The sequence below is a fragment of the Solea solea genome, chromosome 8, assembly GCF_958295425.1.
Source record: "Solea solea chromosome 8, fSolSol10.1, whole genome shotgun sequence".
NCBI lineage: Eukaryota > Metazoa > Chordata > Actinopteri > Pleuronectiformes > Soleidae > Solea > Solea solea.
In genome coordinates, this window is record NC_081141.1 from 27322673 (window position 1) to 27341571 (window position 18899).

The following is an 18899-nucleotide window of genomic DNA, read 5'->3' on the forward strand; positions in this document are numbered from 1 at the left end:
TCTCAATCTGCCACATTTCGCCACAACTCTCATATACTGTAGATATTATTTTTTTTCCCCTCCCTCACCCTGTCACCGTCCTTCAAGGTTAGACTGGGGCTAATACTGAATGTTTCTAAACTATATATACTGTATATATATATATGTAAGTTTTGTGTGTGTGTATAAATCATCATGTAACGCAGACCTTTCAAATCTCCTATAGAATAAACATTTTTTAACAGATAAAAATGGGTGATTTTCTTTTTAAATTAATCTTCAGCTTCCTTTTAAAAATGATACTACGAGACAAACAACTCTGAGTCCTCGTTCATTCTTTGACCCAAGGGGATGATTTCAGGGGAAAAATATAGAAAAGGAACATTTTATTTCATTAAAGGTACAGTGTGTGGGATTTAGCGACATCTACTGGTGAATTCGCATGTTGCAGCCACAATTATTTTCTCGATTTAATAAGGAAACGATGAAACTTTATTGTCTGCCGTAACATAAAATCTTCTTTAGTGCAGCCCGACACGCAGATTAGTAGCGTTCGTCACCATTTACTAAATTTTTTAGAAATTATGATGTTATGACCATCAGTTATCATCAAATCTCAAAAGGTTTTAAGTCCATTAAAAACATTGTGGTTATGAAAACAATCATTTATATTAACCCTTCTGTCGTCGCCGACAGGATTTGGCATGCGTACTTCTCATTACCGTAACTCCTAGACCATTTGTGATGTCTAGAAAATCTATGGGCTGACGATTCGTCAGCTGAGATTGGCACAGCAACCTCATGTGGCAGATAAAGCAGTAGAAGACGGATGGATGGATACTGGAAAGCAGAGAAATAGAGCTATTTGCACCCATATACTTGTCATTATGGTAGAACCTCGGGACTTCCGCGGGAACGACCGTCACAATCGCAGACGATATTCACCGGCACGTCACACATTTGTGACGTCAGCTTCTCAGTACCGTGATTCCTAAACGGTTGAATAACTGTCAGATATGGGACGTGAAAGTTATCTTGGGGAAAAAAGGAAGCAGAAGAACTCACTCATTGAACATTTTTTTGACAATTCTACAGCCATAAAATCTAAATAAATCCTGATTCACCATCATAATAGGGTTAATATTTAGGTGAAAAAACATCTGCATAATTCATTTTATATTTCACCTAAATCTTACACACTGGACCTTTAAAAACTCTTAAAAACCTTATAATGAGAACTTTTATGCAAATGTGTCCAGCTGTCGTGTGGACTGCTGGGAAAAAAAGGGGAGAGAGGAGGAGGCAGGAGATCCGGTCGCTTCTGACACAGATTCATGAAAAGACGGAAACCCCTCCTCCCTCGCCCTCTCGCCCTCTCGCCCTCTCACCCTCTGAGCTGGACATGGATGTAGAGTGGGAAAAAGCTTTAACTTCAAACACGGAAATTAAAAATGCAGAGACAAAAAAAAAAAATAGCCCATCCTCAGACAGATTCTTCAAAGAGAGAGAGAGGGGGCGGGTTTGATGCACAGCAGGCATCGGCTCGCCTCGACCTGCTGTGATTGGTCGGCCGCTCGCCGCCGTCTACTCACCGACAACCTCACGACCTTCCAGCGGACCACAGTGTGTTGTCCATCCCCGGGCTGTGTGCGTACACAGACACATGTTTGTCACTCTGCACTTTGTCTTCTCCCCCGGTTCCTCAGCCTGTGTATTCGGGAGCAGAGTCGTCCGTCGTCTCGTTTGTCAGTTTTCCACACAGGCTGCCCGCCTGTATGTGATTGAAGTCCGACTCCGGCTCATCCTGGTCCTTAGGGGAGCTTTTGGAGTGGATCTTGCCAATCTCCTCCAAGGCGCTGGCAAGAGAGTCAAGGTCAGCAGTGTCCTGGTGGCGAGCCTCCCACAGGCTCAGTATGACTGCAGATGGACTCCGCTGCTTGGCAAAATAACCCAGGTTTCTGTGGGAGGGCAAAAAAGGAGAGATTTCAGCATTAAAACAGTTGAAAATATCATGATTTACACCAGTATTACCCAAAGACTGAGTCACAGGGGAGGTTTCTTTGGGCCACACAAACCAATATGCAGAGTTTTCCCAACCTTTTAGTTGATATTTATGTGTATATGTGTTGAAATAACCTGAATAAATGGTTACCAATTCAATATTATAACATATATATATATATATATTTATATATATATATATATATATGAAATATAGAATATAACATAATATAATATTATATTAGCTCTTGCAGATATGGCTGTGAATTAGCAGCTACTTGATGCACACATTTGGGGACATCTTGACAAATCGAGATGCATTTTGTCATGCTTGTCACCTGATATCGGTATCAGGTGGATTTCAGGTGCCGGTATGTTCAGTAAAGCGTTGTTTAAGCGTTGGTGGAGGTCTGCGTTCTCTGAGTGATCATGTTTTAAGCACGTATCAAGCCTGTGTAGTGATTTAAAAAAGTGTTTAGCGGATTAGCGGGAAAAACAGAGCAGCTTTCAGGCTCAACATGGATTGGATTAGTTGTGGAGGTGGCAGCGGTTTTATATCCATGACAGAAAACACAGCTGCTGCTACTATGACAATATTATGTTATATGTTTTTGCATCATGAGTTGTTGATATGCATTTATTTGTTGGTATTTGATTACACTACATACATACGAGAACTAAACTTCCCATGAACACCATCTACAACACCTCCTGTATGCCCTATAAATTACACTTACAAATGCACCAAACGGGACATTTAAATGGCAAAAGATTAGCATATAATTACTGTTACATTTCTTTGGAAAAAGGGTCAAATGAATTAAACTTCTTGGGCAAGTTAGATGCTAATGAATGGTACGGTTTGGATAAATACAAAAAGAAAAATCATTATTCTCTGAGATTCCCAACACTTCTTCTTGTCAAGTAAACGATGCAACACCTCATTTTTCACACTCTGGTTACTATTGTCTTGTCCACAATGGTAAACTACTGCAATTTACACCTAATCATAGGTTGCAGCGCATAATAAAAAATTCACATGTCTTACACGGGCGCTTGGCGCGAAATAAATATCAAAAACAACCCACACGGGCGCTTGGATCCCCTTTAGTAAATCAACTAATTACATCCGTCTGCAACTGCGAATTAATTTAACACAAATTGGATAATCCTGGTGCTGTGAACACAACTATCTGGATTTACATGAAGCCAAACAAAACAGTGTGAACTTTAGAGTCTATTAAAACTAATCCATCATAAATTAGCATCAGAAATGATGAATAATTACTGGCAAACACACACTTTGGTGGGGATCTAATTCTCAGGTGCTGCCAAAGTTAGAAAGACAAAACAAAAAAGGGAGCTTGTTACCATGCCAATAGAGTGCAACCAGTGCCTGTCTGCATCATAGAGCAATGTGTCCAGCGGGGGGCAGTGTTTCACTGCTGCTCCCCCTGCCAGTTACTTCACAGGAGAGACGACAACAAGCAGCATTAAAGACTGCAGCAGCCATTGGTCACATCGGGCTCAGCTCAAAGACGTTAAGACTGGAGAGGAAAGCTTTTGTGGATAATTTGGAATCCCACAGGACTCTTAGACAAGAGGTCTCCCATGAATCATACACTTAACAGCAGATTAAAGCTGCCTCCCAGCCGAAACCAAGGAAACAACAAGAGGACAGAGGCAATTTTAGAACAGTGCATTATGATTATTAACAGAGATTTTTTATTTGTAGGAGGATTGAAAACAGGACAATCAAATTATCTGTGCTAACATTACTAGTCACCAGGGCTGTCGCTTTTAAATATGAGATTTGACAGACAGACAGACGACTTTATTGATTTGGAAATGTGTTTGAACTTGGGGGAGGTAAAATTCACACTTGAAACTTTAAAACCCATTCAAGTTGTAGTACATCAGTCTGTGATCCAACAGGGGGCGCTATGGGTGAAGCTTTGCTTTATATCCACATTGAATGCCCTCTTGGCCCATCCATAGACTGTTTGAAAAGATGGATGTAGCCTTTGAGTTTGAAGACAGGGGTCTACCTCAAACACTCAATCAGTAGTTTCAGCTCCTTTTCAATGAAACATATCAATTAAGTAAATTATGTTCCCATTTAGGACTGGCGACCTGTCCTGGGTGTACCCGGCCTTTTGCCCTATATGTCAGCTGGGATTGGCACCAGTGCTCGCCTACCACGACCCTCATGTGGAGGATAAAGCGGTAGAAGAATGGATTCATGGATGGATGTTCCCATTTAGAGACAAACCAATATAATAAAACATGCCACATGTGAGTGGACACCAGTGTGACTGACTGCTGGTATCGTCCAATAAGAGCCAATAAGGTTGGCGGTGACGTCCGTGAACTTTTGGTATTGGTGGTTAAAACGTGAATCCTTAGGCTTCAAAACAGGTGTCCAGTGTCTATCAGCCAATTAGAAAAATACAACCATGATGTTTTTTTTTGATAAACCGGATAATCCAAGCTTCTGAAAAATGGCAATGGAAGTATTTCGGGTTCTACACCACAGATAGCAAAGTAACAAATCTGCTCACCTGTTATGGGCCTTTCAATTATGCAGTTCTAGCACTACTTGGCTCGACTCTACTCATTTTTTTGCTTTTCCATTAGGAACAGGTCTGGTACCTGGTGAGGTTCCAAGCGAGCCGAGACAATACTAAAATGTGACGTCAACAGATTGCCGGCCACTGATTGGTCGTTACTGGAAGAGTCATGAGCAGTAATGAGGTTCTCCCTCATCAGGAACAGCTTTTGGTCTCTATGAGGACTACTGGTCCTGACAAGGTCAGTGTTTAGGCCAGGTCCTAAAGAGGTAACAAATACAAGAACACACACACACACACATACAGTGTAAAAACTCACCGATCTAAGTGGAGTTTCTGGGCTAAGAGTTGCCAGTCCTTGCCCTTGGCGTTGGCAGTGTCGAAGGTGGCGCAGATCCTCTGGCGGATGGACAGAGGGATTTTGAAGGCCTTGGGCCCCGTCTGGGATGTGACGGTGCAGTCTGTCTGCATAAAAAATGGAACTGACTCCTTTTCAGTCTGGAGGAATAATAGAGAAACAGGCTTGAAATCAGACAGGGGGGCTTCAGGAAGAGAGAGAGAGAGAAAAAAAGGAATTGCAAATGTCACTTTACTTGGAGCCTGGAAAGCCAGATGGGTGTTGTTTACTGGGTCAGGATAATTCACCAAAGGTATGCTTAACATTTTAGAACATGAGATAAAAATCTGTGCACAAAAAGGGCAACGGTGGAGGCATCTGGTGGTGTCTGTCTTTGAGAAAATACAACAATATCAGTCGTTTATATAATCTAATACCCTCTGTATTTGGCTATTCGTCTCTTTCTGACTCTCTCTGAAACTTTCTTCCCCAAATCTCTGCACTTTTGCACCTCCCTGTTACCAAGTAACTCTACACATTCTTTATATTTTGTATAACTCTAGGGTAGGTTTGCATAGTGTGTTGTAGAGCATGGATACCCCACTCGTACCTGTTGGGTCAGGCTGGGTTTGGTCAAAAATCCAGAATTGATGGGTTGGGCTTGACTCATGTTTGGTCACAGCATTTGACAAGATGAGTTCAAGTTCTTTGAGTGAAATATGGCGTAAAATAGGGTGAATTTAAAGCATTAAAAAAAAAAAAAAAAAGAAACCCCACTGAAAATATAGTGTAAAATTGTACAATGAGTGATTGACCTCAGTTTCGATTGGGAGTTACACACAGGCTATCGAACCCATCCACAGTAAACCAAAATAGGATCGTTGGATTATATCAATCAGTGATTAGAGTTCAAGAAGAGTTGAATAAGAAGAACTGAAGATCAGGACACCGCGAAAATGTGGCTCAAGCAGCACTCTAGTGTGTTGTGTGCCTAAAACACTGGAATTTTCATCAATTCCATAATGCTGAGTTTTGCACAAATTTACGCTGAGCACAGTTTTAATTGTGGCAGCAAAACCGCACTTCTACTGGCACCGACTTTTCCTGCCTCCAAAAGAAAAACCTGTGCTTCTCTATTAGAGAGCTTCCAATCACAAAGACCTTCTACAGTACTTGACGATTAAAGATAAAAATCCAGATACGACAAAGCAGCACATGAATACTTACTATGACTACTAACTGTTTAACTTTTCATATAGCTCCATCATTTATGTATGAATTAATATTTTCTCTTTTCCTTATCGCACAATGTAAAAGTTCTGTCATTCATTCGCTTGTGTTATTACAACTCATTAAATCCAAACTATGAGAGTTCAGGCCAAGAAACCCGAGCGATGTCATTACTGCACGTCTTTTTTCAAAAAAAGTATTGTTCATTCAGATTAAATATTAACTGCTAATTCTCAGAGGAAAACTGTAGAGAGATTAGACAATGTGATTATTCTTTTGGCTCAAACTGCATTCCTAATGAAAGCTACCTTCCACCCTAAAGCGGATTATGTATGCAGTGCATGAGCACTACATGGGGTTTTCCTTTAAAATAGCCATAAATAATATAGTTTTAATTATGTCTCTGTTCGCCGTGAAATGTGCCGACTTTCCAGGATGAAACCACATTCATTCATCATTGATGATGAATGAATGTGTTCACAATAAAAAGGCCTGTTGAAGGGGAAACCGAAATGCTAGAGTGCTTTTACTTTGTGTTTATGACATATTCAACAGATACAGACAGTGAGAACTGTAGCAAAAGGTTATTTTCACAGTCAAATAGGCAGGAGCTCAACTTTTAGATTGGGATACGTCGTCTTACATCGTCTGAAAACGTGGATCCATAGTCAAAATCACACTGTGTGACATGCCGATAATAAACGCGGGTACAACATTGATTATGATGTACGTAAAATGCAGTGGAGTATATACTCAATATACTGTCGCTTGCACCTGCGCACACACACTAAACGATGACAGTACTGGTTTGATAATCAACCTGGACGGAGATGTGGCCTGGGTTTACCATGAGAAAAGGATGCTAGCAGGCTAATGCTATCTACTGAACTTGCAAACCGAGACACTCGTCAATGACAAGGTATCACAAAGTATCACAAACATCATCAAAAATTGGTAGTGAGTGTCATCGTCTTCATTCAAAGACATACAAAAGTACACTTAAACCCAGCGGTTACAGTAATGTCTGCTGATGGGAGTAACATTAGCATCAGGCTAACATCTTATCGTTGCAGACTGTGCCAGACTAGCAGCACAATTACCTTCAAAAACTTTTGTATTACTATATTTAACTAGTTTTCTAATGACAATGACTGACGTCCCCAACTTTTATTAGCAAAAACAAATAGCTTGAATGTAAGTTCTGTCAATAATCAGTATTGATACGCATCATTAAGTGGTTATAAGATCCTGGCCCTTTTTAGTGGGTATTTGGTGTATATTGCATATCACGTAGACTATACCACTGGTATAATGTATGATGATGACTCCTTGACTTAATGAAACAAGTAACTAGCCCCACAATTGGCTAATTTTGGATAATTGGCCAGATTTCGTCCCAATCTGGCCATTCTGACAATCATGGGTGTCTTCTGATTTTAGGCTGATTTGAACAGATTATCTGGCCAAATTATCCTGCAATAACCAATGAGAGCGAGTTGACCGGGATATGGACGTTGTGTACTTTTCTTTAGAACTGTAACTTGTACAAGGCAAGTTGATTCGGTCTTCTCAGCCATGTCTTCGTCCACAGGTTTTTTTTTCTTTGTTTGTTTCTCAACACAAAACACACTCACGCATGCAACAGCTTTTAAGTGATCCCGAGTTTCTGTGAGATCCCAAATCCCTGGAATCTCCTCCCAGATATCATTTGATTACATGGTCAAAACCACAATTGGTTTGGCTATGATTTTTTGCAAGAACATGACAACGACTGTCTTTGAACCTCACATCGTTTAGGAGCCCCAACCAAAGGAATCACCATGTTTGTTTCTCGCTGGTAATCTTCCGCCTGGTACAACCAGATATCTTACAATCTATACTGGTTTCAAATAGCCATTATTTCTTCATGTTCATTTTGTGGTCCACACACTCAGACTCTCCCAGTGCACACACCCTCTCACATTACCCACAAGCCCCCACTGTTTTCTGCTTTAAAAATGGCTCTTTGAATCCAAGTATGGGGCACTTAATTGGCATAATTATGACTATTTTAAAATCATGGCTACCTTTTTAATGATTGCTATTTCTTAAATTGTAATTGATTGCTTTTTTTTCTACTGTAATTTGCAGTATTCTTTCATGTCTCTTAAGTGAGACCCAGACGTGAAAGCCTGGGCGACCCACTGTGTAAAACAATGACGACCAAAACTCTCCCTGTCATCACGTACTCGTCTGTTTGCTGCTAAATGTCAAAACCATTGCGCTGATGACCTGAACTTTACTCACAGCTCCTCCACGCACTTTTGATTCTTTCCTCTGCTCTGACAAACCATAAGTGACCGTGACGGTCGGCGGGATTTAACCATTAAACCATCAAAAGGTAATTGCAAAGAATATTTCACCTGTGTCTGATTGTAACGCCATCTGTTCAAACGGTGCTGGTGACCCCCCGAGGTAGGACAAACACGATTGTGACTGGCCGTGAAAATGCAGTCGGTCGTAACAACCTCTCCTTGTCTTAACGACAAAACGGACGAGGAGGGGTTTTCTAACTCGTGGCTGCTCCAGTGGAGCCGCTTGGTAGCTGACAGAGGACTGCCGCTGTGAACCAGGCTATTTGCTGGAACACGTGTGTCCCAGGGTGAATGAAAGGGAACGAAATATAAATGGTAAATGTGGGCAGACATTCTGTAGCAATAGCACAGGTGGAAATGTCAAGGGCGGATTCCATTGAGCTGCTTCACTGTCACCACTCACTAAATTATCCGAGATATAGTGAGTTTTTCTCGAGCTGTATGAATGTTAAGTGAGAATTATTATATTTTAGGAACATTTTGAAGTTTCATATCGCAGCTAAATATCCCTCACCTCACGCTTCCCTTTTTAAATGTGTTGGAGAACTTATATAGCCTTCAGTTAGCACAATTAGCGTAACTCAAAAGACGTCAAGTATGTCCATTGTGGGCTACTGTAAAAACATGGTGGTCCAAAATGGCCGCCTTGGAAGAGCTGACCCAGTTCCTGATATAAATATGACAAACAGCAATTTATACAACTAAGACAGTGTCCCAAAAAAGCCTGAATTGTACACACTGGACCTTTAACACAATATAAAATGTGACAAGAGCAAATTTGTGCATAAAATAACACTTCTGAATAATACTAAAATATAAAGTTGCTTTAAAATGTTCTGTTTTCATAGCCTTAGCACATTTTGTAATGATGAATAATGAAGTTTACTTCACAATGAAGAACTACATCTTTTCTGGCATGTGCAGGCCACCGTAGTTCCCCGTTATGCTTGAGAAAGAGATGGGTGAGTCAGTTAGCGTTATCTTGGCTGGGATCAGACGACATTATATATTTTTGTCTTTCATGATCTGTCACCATGTCAGATTATCAATCACAGTGGCACGGATTCTTGCTGTGTCTATCAGTATATATTTGTATAGGACTTGTCAATCATGCTACTATCAAAGCGTTTTGGGTGATGCTCGCGGGCATCTTGAAAATCGTCCTGAATTTGTGATGTACAAATTTGGGTGTGGGCTTTAAAAGTTTCTCAAACTTTTTTAAGCAGCTTCAAACACATCGGACACTGCAACACTGTTGTGACCTAATGCGATCAGTAATACGTGTGCGTTTCCTGCTGAAAAATGTCTTGTCTGTGGAAAGGAAAAAAACCTTTAGGTGCATCTTTGGTGTGTGTGTGCGTCCAGCATATATTAGTGATAAAAAAAAATAAAAAAAGAGAGAGAGAGGGTGTTGGCCTCAGGAGAGACGGCCCAGCATTCAGTGCACACGCCCTGCGGGAAGGTCACATGACAGCCGAGCGACCTCCCCGCAGCTGCAGAGCCTCACCTCGTCCACGGCCGTGTAGACCTGCAGGATCTGCTCGTGGCCTTTGACCTGGCGTACGCTGATTTTGCAGGAGAGCTGCGTGGTGGCGGGGCTGTATCTCTCCAGAGAGAAGGCACAGTGCAGGGGCTGCTGGTTGCTGCACCACACTTGGGGGAAGGAGAATTCCTGAGGTGGCAGAAGAAGGAGAAGTGTGTGTGTGTGTTTACATACTACATGATCTGAATGAGATGATTCAGCTCCCTCAGCATCGACACACAGCTGGAGTCAAAGAAGAAGCCAATATATCCAGGCAAGGGACAATATTGACATTTCCTGTCATGAATATCCAGAGGGGGAAAAAAAGACTAAAATTATTCTTGTGAAAACTGTAAAATTATGATTTAATATATATGTATTACATTCTTAAACATAAATGTGCAACGCCTGACCTTAATATGGTTTGTTTCTATAATCTATAAGCATATTTTCAGGTAGAAAATGTGCATTAACAAGCTTATGGAGCTTTACAGGGTAAAACACATGAAATAATGTTATTAACATTGTTAAATTGTTAAAAAATGAATGTAGTGAAAAAAACAATTGTTAAAAAAAAACATTATTTGCGTGACCAAGTCTTGCAAAATCATATGTTCCAAACACATGTCGCTACCAATTCCTAGAAAATACTTTGTCGCATTGTAATCACACAACTACAAAAACCTTGCTTTACAAAAACTATGTGTTGTAAAATGTCGTAATGTTAGAACATAATTCACCCAATTTTTTTGTCAACAATGTCAACAATGCTACAAATAAACAAAGTAATTGTTAAAAATGTTACACATTTACTGAAAAAACGTACATATATAAAACATATAAAAATACTTAAAATACTTAACGCATTTAAAGCAAAAATAAGGTCATTATTATGTCATTGGGTCCTGGACTGACAGGAAAGATGCTGACTCCCCCTTGTGGTCATGATTATCCCAACATAATACTGTATGTATATATGTAGGGAACAGGGGAAAAAACTTGTCCTCTAATGTATAATTAATACCTGGAGAACCACAGGATCTAAAGGGAAACGTCCTTGACCTTTGTTTGACTCCGTCTCTGTGTTCTCTGCATATAAAAAGTGATGTGTAAATCATTCCTGGCGTATTAAATTCAGCAGGCCGGTGAGTTCTACTGGAGAATGAACCCTTGTGGCTTTTTTTTTTTGTTGGCTGCCCAGAGAAGCTCACCACAGCAGATAATAGAGTTGGGGAGGAGCAGCAGCAGCAGCAGAGAGGAGAAGATAAAGGAAGGGAAGGGAAGGGAAGGTGGGGGTGTGATGGACGCAGGAAGCTCAGCTTTTTAGCACTAAAAGCTGACTTGATGTATGGCACATCGCTCAGCTATTATTCTACACCTGCTCCACCAGAGCAGGTTCGCCATGCCTGCCTGCCTGCCATCCTGAAAGAAACCCCCTCATAAATAAGGCCGCGGAGAGGACAGTGGTGCATCTGAGACGCAGCGCTCTCACTCTGCATTCACATCCTTACAGTAGGGACACAGCTCTGCTGCGGCGGACAAACACACGCACAGAAGGCCTCTTAATGCTCCTGCAAGTGGAAAGCAAAACACGGTGCCATCAATCTCAAGCCGTGTCCGGCTTTATGACCCTCGTGTGACAGCAGGATTCATGTTTTTTAAAAGGGGGGGGGGGGGGGGGGGGGGATGTATGAAAGCACGGAGTATAAATCGTGACAAAATCAGATGAATGTTACGAGCAACAAAGAAATTATTTTCCAGGTTTGTCTCATTGTCTCTGTCGGCGAGTATGTGACAGTAAATGATGCCAAACAAACAGACATCTTGTGACAGCTGTCAATCAAACACAATAAGTTCCTTGTGGGTGTGATCACACCAATATGAACCTATTGGCTCATTGGTGCCCTCCCTGTTCTCCACCCCCAAACTGTAAAAAGGCCGGTCGACACGCAACCTACAGCATATTGCGCGGCCGTAAATTAAGATTAGCACACGTGCAGTAATTATAAATTATTATAATATATATATATGATTATATTATTTGCTCGTGCTGCACGTTTTACTGCTCTCACAACTTTTGATATAAATGTCACGCCTTGGTATTTGTAATTAGTTGAAAAAAATCGTCAAAAAGAAATCCTCAACAACGTCACTGCCAGACTATTTACTGAGTACATCTAAGTACAGTATGTCATATCTTAATACATAAACCACATTTTTAAATTGTAAATGGCTAATTTCTCACCTAAAACTGCTATTTGTGACGCAGAAAAGGTTTTATTTCTGAGCTGGCAGTTAATGTCAATGGATTTTTCCTTTCACCCCAACCTGTCTAGGCAGATGGCTGCACATCTTTGAGTCTGGTTCTTCCTGTTAAACTCTCTCCACTGATGCCTAGTATATATATATATATATATATATATATACACATATGAAATATATAAGTATATACTCTATAAGTATCTTGTGACAGATACTGTCAAAAGAGATCTCTGAGATCCGTACAGACAGTAGTTCTGAAAGAAAATGGCCTTTTACGTCAGCATAACAGTCACGCACCCTAATCGACTCATCGGTTATTCGATAATCAGGACCCATCTGTACTTTAACGGACATGTACAGCCCAACGCTCTCTGAAGTTTAGTTTTACAATCACTCATCGTCTCACTATTCTTTAGCATATTTCTTATATTGTTCTCGTCGCATCCTGCAGAAACTCCACAGTAATTAGGGCTTAGCTGCAATAACAGGACAAATTAGCACACACCCCCGCATCCAATCTATGTTTTGATTTTAGCTCCTCTGCAGATATCGTCGCCATGGTTACCTGACATGTGGTAAAGGGTTTGATGCTCCACAGGAACTGGGGAACATCCTGGATGGACACCTGCAGGCTGAAGGTGTTCGCTCGGAAAGGCAACATCTTTGGCTCCTCGAGGAGCTGACCCCCTCTGGTTTTCTCTGCAGCCACCACTCCCTGTGAGGAGAGAGGAGAGGAGAGGAGAGGAGAGGAGAGGAGAGGAGAGGAGAAGTACAAATAAGGAAGAAATTAATAGGCGGTAGGGGTAAAAGAAGGAGCTAATATAGACCAGTTGTTTGGGACACAAAGATGATTCAGGGGAAACACTTTTTTTGAGATATTTAATTTAGATTTATTAAATTATACAAGCGTGAAATGAAGTTGGGATCTTGGAAACTGCTGGTTTATCTATTCAGAGTAATACTGGGTGTTACAGAAAATGCCAGAACAACAAGTCTGACACGTTGCATTTCACTGCAAACAAAGCACAAATTTGCTCTTGTTATGATTCATATTGTGAATTGGGTCACGATCGTCTCCTCTCAAAAGTCTGTCCCCGAGATAAAAAGGGCCTACAGACAAAAACAAACACACAAAAACAAAGCAAAAAAACAAACAAAAAATGAGACTGGGCCATATTCCTCCCTTTGAGGGAACATTACGAAAGCATATCAGCACAAACACCTGTTGCTAATCCCTTCCTGATGTCGCAGCCACCGACTGACTCACCACCGACGTTAACGCAGAAACAATCCGCCAAAGTGACATCAGGTCTCGGCTGAACACACACACAAAAAAAGCCCCCACACAGCTCACGCTCTTACATTAGCGTCGCATTTGCAGCCTCCGAACTTGACAGGGTGACGCTCGGATTTAATGCAGAAGAAAAGCATCGCGAGGGCGAGGGAGGGAGGGACAGTGTCGGTGGTGGTGGTGTAGGGGGTTTACAAATGTCTACCTCCCAAATTGAATTTGTGATGATGAAAGAGCACTTTGATTGTAGCCTGCAGGTATTCATCTGTCATCATTGTTCAGTGTCCCCGCAGAGGGTGGGACGGCTCAGAGTGTGGCCCGTCTATTCTGAGCCGTCTCACTCACAAAAGAGAAGAGACAGCGAACAGAGCTGTGGCCAATGTCAGGACACAGCTCAGTCACTCTGACACAATGTGTCAGACGTTGCCTATGCATAAGTCTGTGTATTACACAGTGTGTGTGTGTGTGTGTGTGTGTGTGCAGAGAAGCAAGTGTACTGTAGGTCATATTATGGTATGGTGCCTTAGCTGGAGGTCGGGACACCTTCAACTCTACTACCATAATGACAAGTATACGAGTGCAAAGCTCTATTTCTCTGCTTTCCTATTCCATCTATCTGTCTTCTACCCCTATCGCCTCCACATGAGGGTGCTGTGACAATCTTAGCTGACATAGGGCGAAAGGTGGGGGTCACATCACATCCAGCAACTTTCTAGATATCACAAACGGTCTAGGAGTTCTGGTAATGAGAAGTACGCATGCCAAACAGAGGTGAAACGTTGCATGTAGGTCAGGTCTGGTGAAAATGCGATATTTTCATAGTGCTCTGACCCGTGCGTTTGCCCCAACGCGCTAAAGCGCCCCCCTAAGGTGAAACACCGATGGAGCAAGCCAAAACTAACTGATACAGAATTTCACGAAACTTGGTGGGAACATGTTATAGCCCAAGCCGAACAAAAAAGTCAATTGGGACCATGGCCTCAACTCGACAGGAAGTCGGCCATTTCGAATTTTGGCGTCCATTTTGGTAATTTGCACGCTTCGTAAAATGAACTGACTCCAGTCCTTGAGGAGTCATCCATCTGTTGCACTCTTCAGTCTCACCATTAGATGTCACTAATTCTTAGAAAGTGAGGATTTCTTCTCAGTTATGCTAGAATTTGGGGAAAATGACTAAAGGGTGATGTGAACAGTATTTTCACTGGACGATGCGGCCTGTTAGCATTTTTAAAAAATAAACCAGGTGGAATTTTTGGTGAGGAAACATCATCTAAACGTCTTCAGAATGACCAGAACATCATGATGCATTATCATTCTAATCTCTACATTCACAAACCCTTTCTTGCTCTCACACTTTTTTTCTGTGTGTTGCGTCAGGTTTCCTGTTGATCCAGGATCCAGTCTGTAATTGACTTTGTGCCGGCGCTTGGAAAACACACAGAAGCTACACAGTGCTAACAGACAGGAGCCCGAGGGACCTGCAGAAATCTGGCATCTGCTCGGCAGGCAGGGAATTCATAAACCAAATCCAGAATGCATTTTAAAGCCAGCTGTCGCTGACGGCTGTGACATGACAGAACGGCGGCGGGGAGGGAGGCAGAGCCAGTCATGAGGCTCACGGTGACTCTGCTCGGCTCGACTGTGTTAGTCTAGACTCTCCAGAGAGATGCAGAAGCCTGATTTCCCTCATGTTTACCCGTGGGATCACAACGCTTAAAAACTCTATAGGTCGCTGAGGGATAATCAAGTCAAACAAGACAAGTGGAAAAAAAAAAGAAAAGAAGGTTAACACTGAAATGGCAGTGATTACTGTGCGTCAGTGTTTGTCTCAGTCTATTAAAACCACTGGAACAGAATCTGTCAAGCTGCTCTGAGACCCCACCACCAGCTCTAAATATTGTCTCACCGTGATAATGAATCTGCAGTTACGACCACACAACGACTGGCACAACGACCAGATATTTGTCTACAGGACTGAGGCAGAAAGTCGTGTTTGTTTCTGCAACACTGTCAATCAAAAACTGGCTCCGCCTTTCAGACAGTTCCTCCAATCATCATGCAGAAACCCGGCCACTGTACGCACCCCCGCCCACTGCTCTACTTACTCCCAGAGAAGCTGAGCTTCCGTTGAAGTGACGACTTTTGCCACATTTGTCCAATTCTGTGTTGTCATCGTAAAGAAAAGCTGAAGCTAAGTGGGAATCAAGTGGGGTTACCCCTAACCTAACCCTTGAACAACAGATAAAATTTGTACAGAACTCTAAACACTATTTCTACAACAATTTAGTAATAAGTCAACCATTCAACCAATGCAGTCAACTCTATAATTATCACTTTTTCATAGCAGAAAATTTAGGGTCAAATAAACCTGCTTAAGCTTCTTATCGCTTCTCTTTAATCCACAAATATAGACTCTTCATAACGAAACCCTCTCTAAATAATAAGAAGAACGAGATGAAATGACTAAGTATTAAATGATGAAAAAGCTTCAAAATTATACAAATTTCCACATAGAAACATAGAAAAAGAGACTCCTCTGCTAAATGATGAGATTTGAGACATTTCCTCTGCCAAATGTTGGCAAATAATCCATGTTTTTGTGTGGACATTTGCTGTGCAAGGTCTGATGCTGCTGAAGTGAAGCAGAGTAAAACTACAGAGGTTTCAGTAAAGAGATGCCTTGGCAGTAGTTAGTTTTTGTGTTAGTTTGGCACAGTTTGTCTTAGTTCTTATATACCAAATTATTAAACTCATTTAATGTTATTTACATGTCACTATTTGTTTAAAAAAAAGAATTGGTTTGAATTAAGAAAAATGTCTCACTTGAAAAAAACATTGTTGAAATACATGTATGACTTACATAAAAGCATTATTTTTTTCAAACTGACTGGTGTAGTATCATGTACAGTAACACTGTGACATCTACACAGCGTTTAATGACCATACAATGTGTTACAGTGAAGTTACTGACAATTATTAATGAGACTATTCAATGGTGGTATTGGAAGGTCAAAAATGAAAACTTTAAAGCAAAAATAAGGACACGCAGCAGCGGTCTGGACAGAGGACTGGAAAACCAGACTATCAATCCCAACAAAGAGTCATCCTTAAAATGATGTAGAAGAAGTTACAATTCTGTGAAAAAGTGAGGCAAATGAAAATCAGATGATGATTCACTGTGTGTTCAACACCAAATGCAAAGCGAACCTTTATCCGGCCTCTGGGGTGTTTGTCTATCTGCGTATCATCAGACGTGCTGAATGTTAGCAAACATTCTCTGTCAAAAGTTTGACTTTGTAATTATTGTATTTGTGAGCGGGACAAGTCAAACAGCGATGACATGAGGAAGACAAGAGGGGACAGCTCAAAAGCAACCAAAACGGTCCAAAGTCTGGGACACATTCACCACAAAGCAGAATTAGCATGCCATAGTAGTACGACAGTGTATGCGTCCAGTGCAAGGTACACACTGGACACAAGGTAACAAAGTAACGTTAACAACAGCGCTTGCATACACGCAAACAAATGTTACTGCTAATTTTCAAGTAAGAATCATGACGAACGTGTAGTGACCAGTTAGTCACTGAAACCCACAAAGTGTGTTTATTCAATATGACAACGGGTTCCCTTCACCCGCTGACCTTTGCCCTGCAATGAAATGTACACGTATATGTATAAATGTCTAAAATGTACTTAAGTTTCAGAAGTAAAAGTATTAAGAAAGTGAGGAGTTAGGATTGAGCCATTGTGTCTCAGTGGTAGCGCGAGTTGGTTGTGGGTTTCACTTCCTGGCTCAAGGTCAAGGTATCTTGTCCCAAAGCAGGGAAAATAGGTTTGCAGCCAGGAAGATGCACACACAGAGATATTTAGACATAATACACAGATAGACAACAACAGATAACATCATGGGCAGATTAAAAGAACCAATAGTAAAGATAAAATGTGATTAATAAAAAAAAAAAATATATATATATATATATATGTATATCTTAAATCTCTTAGTCCAAAGAGTAGGCACCTTCCACCGACAGCCTGACGGCAACAGTACAAATTCAGACTGAAGAGGGTGATCTGCACATTCCAAAATCAAGGAAGCCTTTCTGAACACTTGTCTACTATACAGGTCAGTAAGCTGGACTTGACTCCTCCCTGTAACCTTACCGGCCACTCAGATATGTGTGAATTGAAGTGTCTCCTTGAGCAAGACATTTAACCTTGTTGCAGTGTAAACAATAAATACAGACCATTACCAACTCTTCTTCAAGTAACAAAGATAGTTAGTGGAAATGGTGTAAAGTACAGATACATTACAATTATTTAATTATATTTTATCAAAAGTTATCAAAAAATTAGCATTTTGCACTTTTAGGATGCCTTGTGTGGGTCAGTTTGACCCGCTCGGTTCAGAATGACACTGTTCCCCCTGGCTGTGGGATATGGAGCAAGCAGGAGGGTTAATAGCATACTCTTAACCCCTTCTGGAGGATTGTCACGGGGCACTTGTATCCAGCAGAGAGGTGCCTTGCTGGATGTCACAAATTTGTGTCAAACCAAAATCTTTATCTATTGTATGTGCTGTATTAAAATGAACAATCTCCACTTACACACAGGAAGATAATATATATATGTATATCTATGTATATATATATATATATGTATATCTCGATATTGGTTATTGGTCCAAGCACTTCCAATATATGGAATATCTGCAAAAAGTTCAATGTTGTGCATCCCTACTTAAGACCATTTACTCAGAAAAAGGTTTACTGACGTTCTAAATCAAGTAGAGAAAAGTAAAAGCTAATTTTCCCATATTCCATTCACAGAAAGAAAAAAAAATGTTTTGCTTTGTAAGTGGGTTGTGCACAAAATACATGTAGAAAAGATGCCTGTGCACGCTCAGTAACATGGCACAAACATAACACCATAGTTTGAGAACCTTGCTGAGGGAGTGATCTTGTGATTTGGGTCATGATAGTTTGCCGGCACAGAAACGAATTCTCTCTATATATATATGTATACTGTACATACATATATATGTACATATATATGTATAAAAAAAGTGTTTTAAAACTGGTGATAATCATGAAAAACAAATGATTCAAACCAGCGTCCCTCCTCACCTGAAAGGCATGCGGCGTGTCGTCCACACAGTAAACCCGTAGGCTGTAGCTCATGGAGCCTGCGTCCATGCTCCCGAACACCGCCAGCTTTAGCCTCTTCACGGCAGCCTGCGTCAGCGGCTCGCCCACCAGGGTGTACGAGCCCGGCTGGTCCAGCAGCAGGTGGCAGCTGGACGAGTCCATCAGGCAGTAACAGGAAATCGACTCCTCCTCCACTGACATCACATCCT

General features: G+C 41.2%; 1 protein-coding gene across 2 annotated transcripts in view; it reads right to left on the minus strand.

Annotated features, from left to right (window-relative positions):
- Positions 1-671: 671 nt before the first annotated feature.
- The window catches only part of unc5db (unc-5 netrin receptor Db), a 253424-nt gene continuing 235196 nt past the window's right edge, over positions 672-18899 (minus strand). For both annotated transcript variants that reach the window (XM_058636898.1, XM_058636899.1), the window contains 5 exons: positions 18670-18897; positions 12821-12970; positions 9979-10143; positions 4870-5048; positions 672-1937 (listed from right to left, as the gene is read on the minus strand). In XM_058636898.1, coding sequence (XP_058492881.1) covers positions 1682-1937; positions 4870-5048; positions 9979-10143; positions 12821-12970; positions 18670-18897 — 978 coding nt within the window. In that variant the 3' untranslated portion in view covers positions 672-1681. The remainder of the gene's footprint in view (positions 1938-4869; positions 5049-9978; positions 10144-12820; positions 12971-18669; positions 18898-18899) is intronic.